Consider the following 11,599-nt stretch of genomic DNA (forward strand, 5'->3'; position numbering starts at 1 on the left):
CAAGTATGTCCCAGACATGGCCTGCATGCGCATTTGAGAAATCCCAAGACCCTATCTTTGGCTGGTCTGTGAACAGCTCTGTGTTCGAGTCATAACTGAGTTGAGACCTGTCTCCAGTTCTCTCTATAAATTGCTAAATGAGTGGTTTAAAATGTCTTCATTGGAGATTTATCCTCCATATGCTCCCTGCAGCTCTGTGTACCTGCCACTGCATGCCCGCACTAGACCTGCCATCAGCTGGCAGTAGCTTCGGCCCGAGCTTTCGATGTGCTTATTTGGCACAGAACAGAGAGTCACCCTGCTTTCCTGGGAGGGGCTGGAGTCGCGGGTGCTTCATCACTTGAGCACATTCTTGGTTACAAGGAAGAAGCAGGTGTGTGTGTGTGTGTGTGTGTGTGTGTGTGTGTGTAATGAGATCGGTGTGGGTCTCTCCATTTCTGGGTGACTGCTGGGTAGGGTCTAAAGAGGTAAAGACATTGGCCCTGACCGGGTAGCTTGGTTGGTTGGCGCATCCTCTGGATACACCTAAGTTGTGGGTTCTATCCCGGATCAGGGCACATACAAGAATCAACCAATGAATGCATGAATGAGTGGAACAACTAGTCAACATCTCTCTCTCTCTCTCTCTCTCTCTCTCTCTCTCTCTCTCTCTCTCTCTCTCTCTCTCTCCCATTAAAAAAAAATTAAAAATAAAGGGGTTAAGACATGGGACCAGCATTCCTTAGCTGCCTGTTATGGTGGGAAATTCTGTAGGATCTGTGTGTGTGTGGGCATCAAAGGTGGAACAGACAACCAGGAGGCTGGAACCCAAGGCAGCAGGACACTGAGAGGCAGCCATGGGCTTTGAATGATCTGGTCCCCTCGGTGCCCAGCTGCGGGGGACTTGGCAGCTCCATGGCCCACCGTCCCTCTGATGCCCATGGGGCTGTGGTGTGGTGGTGGCTGTCACGCTCTGACCACAGCCCAGAGCAGCAGGGAAAGGGGGGCCCTGCTCAGAGAGCCCATTTCCTCCGGGGCACGCTGTGGTGGGCTGTGCCTGCTGCCATCGCACTGGAGGGCTGGGCAGAAGGAGACTCAGGCTTGATCTCTCGGCTCTTTGCCCACAAAAAGCCTCGGCTTCCGGATGTAAACTCACTTATGGATGGAGACCTCCTTTTACCAAAGAAGGAGCCACAAGCTCTGTGGCTGACTTCGAACTTGAAAAGCCAGGCCGTTTTCTGTTCCTGCAGCACCATCTCCTCTCTCCCCTGCCCCTGAATCGGCAGCCATGTGGGCAGAGAACCTGTCAGCTCGGTAGCCCTAAAACCAGCACTGCTCCTGCAAGGCAGAGTGGGATGGAGGTTGGGGGTGGGAGTGGCAGCTTTTGGAAGCTTCTAGAGTAAAGGTCAGAGGCCAGAGAGCTGTGGCTGATGGGGACCCTTTAGCCCTGGACATAGCCCAGCCACCACCTCTCGGAGCAGCTATTTCCTGGCACAGCTGGGTCAGGCCTCAGAGTCAGTGTCCCATGGAACCGGGAGAGCGGTTTGTATACTGGAAACAGTATTTGGGGCTCAGACGGCATGGGCTCTAAGAACAGTTTTGATCTCTTAAACCTGTGAAATGAGGTCCTATTTACCAACCCCGTGGCTCTGTGATGGAGAGAGATTCACCTCTTGGGAAAGCGGAGGCTCAGCCTGGCACGTAGCTGGGCCTGAGCTCTTGCTGAGCCCAGGACCGGGTTTGGATATAAAGCCCGATGCACAGGCAGCCCTGGCTTACTGAACAGTGGGCAGGTGGGAGTTCCCCAGGGCTGGCTGGCCAGGCGAGGGAGAGTGTGCGGTCCTGGGGTGAGCGGCCCCGTGAGTCCGGGCTCTCTCCTCCGATGCAGGTGCAGCCTCTGCTCCACGTGGGCCTCCGCCATCCCATGAGGGTCCGGGCTTCTGGGCGCAGGAAACAGGAATTCTTCCCACGAGGCTCCCTCCACACTTGCCTCTGAGATTGGCCTTGAAGTCCGCAACCTGGAGAAAGGCAGAAACTGAGGGCGGCTGAGAGACCTTCTCTGGCAGCTGGTCACCTGCTCAGGAGGGGTGCGTGCTCTGCTCAGCCCAGGAGACCCTGCGGGGCGCTGGCCCACCACAGCCCTCCTGCAGCACGGCGGAGCAGGGGACGGCCAGGGCGGAGGACCCCCCTTACTCAGCTGTCCTGAGAGAGACCTAGAATCAGCCTCAGGTCTGGATTTCACAAAAAATGAGAGCATCCGCTTCAGCCAGAGGCCCCAGCAGAGAAGAGCAGCTCCGGGGGCTTGGGAAAGGGTGCCCGGGGGACGAGCCCGTGTCACAAATTCGGGACATAGAGGCATGGATGCATTGAGGACTTGCCTGAGAGGCTCCAGAGCCCACCGGACTCTGCCCCAGTCCGAGGAAACAAAGGGGGTGCTTATGGAAGGCCTGCACAGAGCCCAGTCCGGTCCTGACAGTCCAGTGGGTCTCAGCCAAAGGCGGTTGTGCCTCCACAGGGACATTGGCCATGTCTAGTTCAGTTGTCACAGCAACGGAGGGCACTGCTCCTGCGCCATGTCCGTGGGTGCCAGGGATGCTGCTGACATTTTACAGTGCCCAGGACGCCCCCATGACCGAGAACTACAGAGTCTGAGATGCCAACAGCGCTGAGGCTGAGGCTGAGAAAGCCCGAGGCGCCCCGCCCTAGGCCCCGGGGCAGAGCCAAGGAGGTGGCCAGCTGGGAGGAACCATGGCTGAGGCAGCGGGGCTCTGGAGGCTGGCTGCCCGCTCTCAGTCCCGGAAGGAGCCCCCCAGGTGCAAAATGGGGCACCTCGACTGGATGCCCACTGCTCTGGGTGAGGTGCTGTGCGCCGCAGCCAAGCCTCCTGAGTAATTCCAGAGAGAAGCTTGTAAAGCGTTTAAGAGGAGGGTAAATTACAGCCCCAGAAGCACATAAACGCTCCCATAAACGCCAGCCTGGCACAGCAGGCCTGCGTGGGAAAGCCCGCGTGGGGGGGCAGGGGCCGCGTTTCCCTTCGCTCCCTAACCTTCAGCCTCTCCCCATGCTCGCTTACCTACCCGGCGGCTCTTTGCTCCTCTTATCCCTTCCCGGTCCGGAGAGTCTGCATCGGCCATCTCTGGACCCAGCTCAGGGACTGGGGCTCAGCGCCGGCCACCTTGGGGTCTTGGGTCTACCCTCCTCGGAGGCCACAAAGGAAACTACCCTCCAAAGCAGCCCCCGTTTGCAGGCTCACTCCCATGATCCTTTGCTGGCCACAGCCATCAACAACCACCAAAGACAGTGCTCATGGCTTAACCAACATCTCCATGGCACCTGATCGTTTTCAAAACACGTTCCCTTCTGACTTTTGATTGAGGCCAGTGATCACTCCTGCCACGATGAAGGCACTGAGGAGGCCAGAGAGGGAGTGATGTGTTCAGCAGACTATCAGCAGAGCCAGGATTTGAACCCGGGCCTCCCATCCCTAAATTCCGATGGTGGCACCTGACCTTGGTTGTGTGGGCCACAAGGACATGGGAGTTGGGGTCTGAGAGCCCTGGTGTCAGATCCAGGCTCTTTCCTCAGAGCCTGTTTACCCTGAGCGGGTTTTTATTTATTTATTTTCTCACCATTCTGAGCCTCAGTTTCCACATTGGCAAAATGGAGACAATTTCGGCCACTTCCCAGGATTGTGGTGAGGTGGAAGTGAAATGACTCTAGGCAGACATATAACAGATGTTTTGTGAATTTTAGTGTTTTTTTTTTGCTCCTTTTCCACCATCCCGGTGGCCCAGGCCTAGGTCAGGGGCAAGGAGTGATGGCGACAGATGGACAGGCTGGGCTCCTCAGGGGAAGGCACGCAGACAGGGCAGCGACCAAATGCCATCCGCGAGGCCACTCCCGGTTTATGGGACCTGGTGCACAGTCTTTGAAGAGGCAATAAAATTCATGTTCTGCTCCGAAGTCACAACAGCTGAGAGTCCTCACTTAGCCAACCCAACTGAACAATTTTTTTTTACAAGGCAGGGAATTCTGGACGGGCAGCAAAAAGTCACGTTCTAATGCGATCAGCTTTCTGGAAAAGGACTAGGCTTTCCCAAGAGTAACACGCCAACACCCCACAAAGAGGGTATATAACCGCCCCGGAGAGGCCGGGGGAACCCAGAACCCCAGCTTCCTTGCTCAGCTGCACCTGCCTCTGCTAGCATCATGGCCACCTGCTCCCCGATCTGCTCCTCTGGGTCCATTAAGGTCCTCTGCGGCCCAGGGGCCGGGCTCTCTCGGGTGCCCCCCGTCCGCTCCATGGGCTCCTGCAGGGTCTCCGGCCTCGCCGGTGCTGCGGGCTCGGCCTCCTCCTGCCGGCTGGGCCTCTCGGGCCTGGGGAGCTGCTTGCCGAGCTCCTGCCTGTCCTCCGGGTGCTTCCCCTCTGGCTTTGCTGGGAGCGGGGTCTGGCTCTGCGAGGGCGCCTTCAACGGCAGCGAGAAGGAGACCATGCAGTTCCTGAATGACCGCCTGGCCAGCTACCTGGAGAAGGTGCGGCAGCTGGAGCGGGAGAACACGGAGCTGGAGACCAAGATCCGGGAGTGGTGCGAGTGCCAGATCCCGTACATCTGCCCCGACTACCAGTCCTACTTCAAGATCATCGAGGAGCTGCAGCAGAAGGTGACGGGGGCCTGGCCCCTCTCCCGCCCCGCAGCCCGGGCCCTGGAGGGGGTCTGCCTCATACCACGGGGCCACGGGTGGAACTGGAGCCCTTAGGGAACTCTCCCATCAAGGCAAGCTTTTCTCCTTGGGTTTCCCGGAGGGCCCAGATCTCTCTGTTGCTTGTAACCCGTGGCCAGCCGTTCCTCCCTCCAGTCTCGCTGTCTCAGCGATAGGAAGGGCAACATCACACACCAACCCCCTCCTGGGCGCGGGCTCTGTGCCTGGCACGCTCCTCTCTGTGGCTTACTGGTTCCTCCTCGGGGAGAGATGGGCTTGCCTGGGCCCATTGAATAGAGGAGGAAGTTGAAGTTGAGCGGGTAGAGTGCCCATTTTCACCTTGCCCAAGATCACACAGCCTGCCAGCACTGGGTGCAGAGCCCGACTCCAGCTCGGCCTGGCTCTCTCCACGCCCCCTGGTGTGCCCCACTGTGCCTCTCTGGGGGCCGCCGATGCCAGGACTGACGTCCCTCCTGGGACTGACCTCCCTTCAGATCTGGGCTCTCTCAGAGCTCAGGGCTGGAGATGCTGAAGGTGCTGGTGGTACTTAGAGGCCTGGCCTCTGTAAGTCGAGCTACCCACCCTGCTGGCCTTCTCCAGCTCACGGGGTGCTCCTTGCTCCCCAGATCCTCATGACCAAGGCCGAGAACACCAGGCTGCTCCTGCAAATTGACAACGCCAAGCTGGCTGCTGACGACTTCCGCACCAAGTGAGCGGGCCTGGCCAGGAGGGTTCTGTGCTGCTCCCCTGCCTGGGGGAGCCGGGGAGGCAGGGGTGAGGCCGAAGGAGACTGTGCGAGGAAAACACAGCATGGGCTCCGGATCCCTTCCGGGTCAGGGGCAAGGAGCCCTGTGCTGCCAGATAGCAGGCAGGGCCCTCCCTGGGCCTGGCTCCTGGGCCGCAGACCTGACAGGGCTCTGTGTGTGCAGGTACGAGACGGAGCTGGGCCTGCGGCAGCTGGTGGAGTCGGACATGAACGGGCTGCGCAGGATCCTGGACGAGCTGACCCTTTGCAAGGCCGACCTGGAGGCCCAGCTGGAGTCCCTGAAGGAGGAGCTGCTCTGCCTCAAGAAGAACCACGAGGAGGTGAGGCTGGTGCCATGAGACCTCCCCATGTTTTCCGCCCGGCGGCAGGGGGTCTTGGGCATAACAATTGGGGCAACCGCCACTGGAACTCCAGCTGGCATTGGCTCCTGGCTTACTGAGTGCCAGGAACTTTGCACTTCATTTCATCCTTACCGTAATCCCAGGAGGGATATGCTATTATAAGCTCCATTCTACAGATGAGAACACTGAGGCCCAAAGAGGTTAAGTCTCTTGCCCAAGGTCACCTAGATCCCACACTCCTGCCCATAACATGGAAGCTCCATTTGGACGGCAATGCCTGCTAACAGGCCTATTTGCCTGGTGCTTGCACCATCTCCCCTTACTCTCCCAAGCCCTCTGAGGAGGTCGCTCCAAGCCCAGGAAGAGACGGGGGCTCAGAGAGGTTCAGTATCCTGTTTCATGTCACACAGCTGGCCACCAGGGAGGAAGGTTGGAATGCAGCTCAGCTGAACCCCACCCCCTGCACCCAGCATCCTTTTCATCACCTTTTGGCATCTTGCCGGCTCCCTGCAGGAAGTCAACGCACTCCGCTGCCAACTCGGGGACCGGCTGAATGTGGAGGTGGACGCTGCGCCCCCGGTGGATCTCAACAAGATCCTGGATGACATGAGATGCCAGTATGAGGCCCTGGTGGAGAACAACCGCAGAGACGTGGAGGCCTGGTTCAACACGCAGGTGGGGCTCGGGGCAGCCCAGGGTCGCCTGCTCCTGGGCCGGGGTTACCCTTCACAGTAACTTCCTTTGGTCTGACTACGCTGGGCCTCTCGTTCCCCAGACCGAGGAGCTGAACCAGCAGGTGGTGTCCAGCTCCGAGCAGCTGCAGTGCTGCCAGACGGAGATCATCGAGCTGAGGCGCACAGTCAACGCCCTGGAGATCGAGCTGCAGGCCCAGCACAGCATGGTGAGTGGCCCCTGCGGGGTGGCTTGTCGGCCCCTCGTGGCAGGCAGGCTCCCCGGCCCGCCAGCCTCGGTGCTTAGACGGCCATGGGCGTGATCACAGTGCCATGCGGAGTCCCGGGGCCGTGGGTGTCTGGGTGGGATCCCCTCCCGTTGACAGCTCTCCTTTTTCCCGCTGCAGAGGAACTCCCTGGAATGCACGCTGGAGGAGACGGAGGCCCGCTACAGCTCGCAGCTGGCCCAGATGCAGTGCCTGATCGGCAACGTGGAGGCCCAGCTGGCCGAGATCCGCTGCGACCTGGAGCGGCAGAACCAGGAGTACCAGGTGCTGCTGGACGTCAAGGCCCGGCTGGAGTCGGAGATCGCCACCTACCGCTGCCTGCTGGAGGGCGAGGACTGCAAGTGAGTGGCCAGGGTCCTGGGGAGTCAGGCCTGGGTGGTGGGGAGGGGCCAGGGAGGGTGCATCTAGATCCACCCCCAGGGCCTGGCTGGCAGCATCAGCCCAGGGAGTGGCTAGAGCACAGATGAAGGGGTCAGAGCCGAAGCCTCTTAAGAGAGATTCTTCTCGGCCCCCCACTTGGGTCATTCACGGGGCATGGAGGGGGGAGTTGGGGGGTTTGAGGTGGGGGGTGGGACAAGCCATCCAAGCACTGTTTTGGCTGGAAGTTCCTAGTCTTCATCCCTGTAGCCCCCGGCACAGCCTGAGGCCGTTCACTGGTGTCACCCACGTGTTTCACTTGATCCCCTAAATCTGGTTAACATGACGTCGGTGCCAAGTCCCAATGCCTGGCCTGATACGATTCCATCTCTCCAGGCTGCCCGCCCACCCGTGTGCCACAGAATGCAAGCCTGCTGGCAGAGCTCCCTACGTCTCAGGCATGTCCTGCGCCCCGACTCCCCAGTGCACCTAGATCCGCCCCAGCGCCGAGGAGATCTGAGACGGGAGAGTCTTTCCCCCCAGGAGCACCAGCAGGCCTGCCCACCGTGCCCAGCTGCCCAGCCCCGAGGGCAAGCCCTGGCCCACAGCGGGGAGGCCACCCCTGCGGCTCCCGGCTCTCCACAACGCCCCCTCCCTAGAGGGGCTCCCCGCTAGCAGGGTTTTTTTTTCTACCGAAATACTTCTTGTGCTTCTTTGTTTCACTGCTTTCATTCATGCAACACTAGGTTTCCCTGGAAATGTACCCAATAAAGTGTGTTCTCTTGGCATAGCAAATTCGGCTCTGTCTGCTCTCACGTGGTTAGTTCTGGGGGTGTTTGGTCAGGGGTTGCACCGAAGGTGTGGGTTCTGGTGTCCGATCTGTCTTCGCTGGTGCTGGGTGATAGGAAGTGACTGGGTGAATAAAAATATTGAGTAGCAGAAATCGGTCTGGCTCAGTGGATAGAGCGTCAGCCAGCGGGCTGAAGGGTCCTGGGTTCGATTCCCGTCAAGGGCATATACCTTGGTTTCGGGCACATCCCAGTGGGGGGTGTGCAGGAGGCAGCTGATCGATGTTTCTCTCTCATCAATGTTTCTAACTTTCTATCCCTCTCCCTTCCTCTCTGTAAAAAAAAATAAAAAAAATCAATAAAATATATTTTGAAAAAAATAAATAATAAAAATAAAAATATTGAGTAACGGGGATACCTCAGGCCCTGGTCCCCGAGCCCAGACGCTGGCCCAATCAGGATGGGCACTGGCCACAACCCACAGGCTTGTCGGCCCTGCCTGTGGGTACCCACCCAGGGAGGCCACAGAGGAGGCAAAGGCTCCTGGGCCCGTCCTCCTCAGCAGTCCTGCCGGGATCTGGGGGTTACCTGGGGGTTCTCTCTCCCTTCCCTTTAGCTTCTCCCTGGCCTGGCACCCTTTTCCCTGCTCACCCACCCTCAGACCTGGCACAGGGACAGTTTAGGAGAGGGGGTTCCAGGACCAGCCAGAGAGAGGCAAATTCCCGACTGCCAGGCTGGGCCAGCCGACCCTGGGAGGGGATTTGGAGTGCCTTGGGGTATGAAGGTGGGAGGTGAACTCATGTCCACAACACTGCCTACAGAGCCCGTGTGTGTGTGTGTTTGTGTGTGTGTGTGTGTGTGTGTGGTGGAAACTTCACAATGGGGCCGCGTTCAAAGCGCCCTGGATGCTGCTGGCTGAGCCGTGCCCATCTGAGCATGGAGCCTAACCATGCCAGGACCTGCTTCCCTCCGACTGAGGCGCCTGGCCTGGGAGAAGTCTGAGGCCCTCATGCCTGCTTTGTCTCCGGCCTCGTTCCCTTTTTATGCACTCTCTACAGTCTGCAGAGGGAATTCACAGCCTCCTGCCATGCACCCAGACAGCCCTGGGGGTCATGGGTGCTTTATTTAGGTAGCCTTGTCTAGCGTTTCATTAAATTGTTTAGAGTCTGTGTTGATTAAGGAACCCCTTCTTACTCTCACCCTCACATACACCTCCAACTGAGTTCCAGTTTAAATCACTAAGCAGTGTGCACACCAGAGCTCAACACTGTGGACTGGACACGGGCGCGGCAGTGAATTGGCTCACGGGCCTGTCTCCCTTTGGGCAGAATGGCTTTTGGCCCAGAGAACACTGTTCTCTGCCAGAGGGGCTGGTTCGTCTGAGCAGGTGCTGCCCACCTCCACAGAGATGCCTAATCTTTTATCACTAAGTCTCAGTTTCCTCATCTGTAAGCGTAAGGATGTAAGACTGACGTTGGAAGTACTGTGTATCTTTCTCAGTTCTCTACTCACTTTTCTCTCCTCCTTTCTTCATTCCCTCCTTTTCTAGGCTCCCTTCCTCTCAAAATCCTTTTTTTTTTTTTTTTTTTTTTACTTCCTTGCTTAGCACAATTCACCATGGGCAAAGCATTAATTTATTGATTCTTTGATTGACTGATTCATTCATTCATTCATGTATGTTGAGACATCTAGAAGCCCAGCACTGTGCTTGACACTGTAGAGGTTTCAAAAGAAGTACCAGGTCATTCCTTGTCCCCAAGAATGTACATTCTCCCTGGGAAGATAGGGCTGAAACACAACACAATTTGAGGATACCATCGAATGGAGGGCCAACAGGTCAACCACTAGTCACTGCCAGGAGTGTTCTGAGCTGGTAGAGTACAGCAGGGCTGGAGCAGGAGGCAGGCTCCTGAAACATCCCAGCCTCAGTTTATTCATCTATTAAATGGGGATATTGGTGATGCCAATCTCATGGGGTTGTTGTGAGGAGTGAATGAGAGAACGCCTGGAGAGAGCTCAGCCCAGAGCCCGGCAGGTGCTCAGTGCTCAGTGCTCAGTGAACGATGGCTGGTACCACTAGCTTATTATTACAAGGACCATGTGGGAGAGAGAAACCCCTTCCAGGGAGCACAGGTGTGGAGCCCTGCCTGGGAACCCATGGGAGCCTCAGGGCTGTATAAACAGCATGTGGCTTGCTGGCCTCCACTGCTGGAGCTTCTCCGGGCTCCTGGGTGGCTCCAGGAGGCTGCGGCTTAGCACGGCTTGGGTGGAGCCCTGTCCTCACCTGGGTGGGAAGCACAAACACGCAAGCAGGTGCAGCCAGGTTCTCAGCTCAGGTGTGTCCTTGCACCGGGGCATGGATTTCCAGGGAGGAAGAGGCTGAGGCAGCCAATGGAGGTGCTGGGATAGCGCTGGGTGGGTGCTGGTCACACCAGGCCCCCGGGTGTGGGAAGGGTGTGGTGACTCATGGAAGCTCTGAGGGCCCAGAACACTTGCACCTGGCCCGTGGGATGATTGCCTGTGTGCTCAGAAACCGTCCGCACTCCCTAGTGACAGCTGTGCTATTGAGGGGTGACTTCAACAAGACTCCACTAGCGTGGAGACCAGCAGTCAGCAGCTTCCTTTGCTGAGCATGAACCATGAGCAGGTGCTGTTCCAGAAGCTTCACACTTAGGTTATCCTCAGAGCAGCTCTAGGAAGCAGGTCTATCTTCCTCCCGGCCTACAGAGGAGGAAATAGAGAGAGGAAAGAGTTGGCATGTGGCAGGGTTGGGATTCGAACCCCCAGAGTTCACAGGGAGCCACGATGCTGAGCTGCATCTCCTGGGACACCAGGGGCTGTGGGCCATCCTCTTGTGGAGTCCACCCCATTCTGTCCTTTCCTTTCTCCAGAGCCCGGCCACAGGAGGCGATCCAGGACCGGATTTCGGAGCTGCGGTGGAGGCTGGTGGTGTGGTGGAGACAGCCAGGCCAGACTCGGGTTGGCATCTGGGTTCTGCCTGTCAGGAGTGGGTGCCATTGGCAAGCTTCCATCGCCCCTGGGTCCTGGTTTTCTCAGCTTGGAGAGGGGGTAACAAGCTCGGCTTACAGGGCACCATGAGGATTCGGTGATAACCAACCTAGGAAAGCACCGAGTGCCCTGCCGGGAAGGCTGCTGGTGCTCAGCCCATGGCCGTTCTCCTGATGGGACCCCGAGAAGAGTAAGCAGGACCCAGACCACAGGGCAGAACAGAAGGCAAGTCCCATTGGCCTCCCTGACGAGGCCCCTCCTCAGCAACACCTGCCCTCTTGCTCAGCTCCCAGGCCCTCTTCCAGGCCCCACTTGCCCGGCAGACTGGATTTTCTGGGCAGATAACCCACCCCTGTCCAGCTTCCTGGGCATCCGCCCACCACTCCTGTAGCAGAGATCAATGCCGAAGGCCAGGCTCTCTGAGCCTTCGGAGGAGGCCTGGGAGGCAGGGCCACTCCGCCTGGCCCACAACCAGAAGAGAAGGCTTCTCCATTTTCCAACCAGGGTCTGGCTGGCACCCTCTTTACGTGGGGCAGGTGCCCAGTTAGCCAACTGGTAGTCATCTTGGCTGGAGCAGAGGCTGCACAGCCAGAACGGACTTCCTGGCACGGAGGGAGTGGGGATGTGGTCATCCAGGCTCTGCTGTGTCCGGGGTGACCACCTGAACCCTTTTGCCCAGGATGGAGAGGTTCCTGAGGAT

At 58.2% G+C, this 11,599-nt stretch overlaps 1 protein-coding gene across 1 annotated transcript; it reads left to right on the top strand.

Moving 5' to 3' along the window:
* Positions 1 to 4,188: 4,188 nt before the first annotated feature.
* Positions 4,189 to 7,595, top strand: KRT36 (keratin 36; the record flags this gene model as incomplete). Its single annotated transcript, XM_084862316.1, has 7 exons — positions 4,189 to 4,641; positions 5,307 to 5,389; positions 5,610 to 5,766; positions 6,301 to 6,462; positions 6,563 to 6,688; positions 6,866 to 7,086; positions 7,499 to 7,595. 7 exons carry the CDS (start codon positions 4,189 to 4,191, stop codon positions 7,593 to 7,595), a joined length of 1,299 nt encoding a protein of 432 aa, XP_084718442.1.
* Positions 7,596 to 11,599: the final 4,004 nt, after the last annotated feature.

Source organism: Pipistrellus hanaki (assembly GCF_964339955.1).
Source record: "Pipistrellus hanaki genome assembly, chromosome: 16".
Taxonomy (NCBI): Eukaryota; Metazoa; Chordata; class Mammalia; order Chiroptera; family Vespertilionidae; genus Pipistrellus; species Pipistrellus hanaki.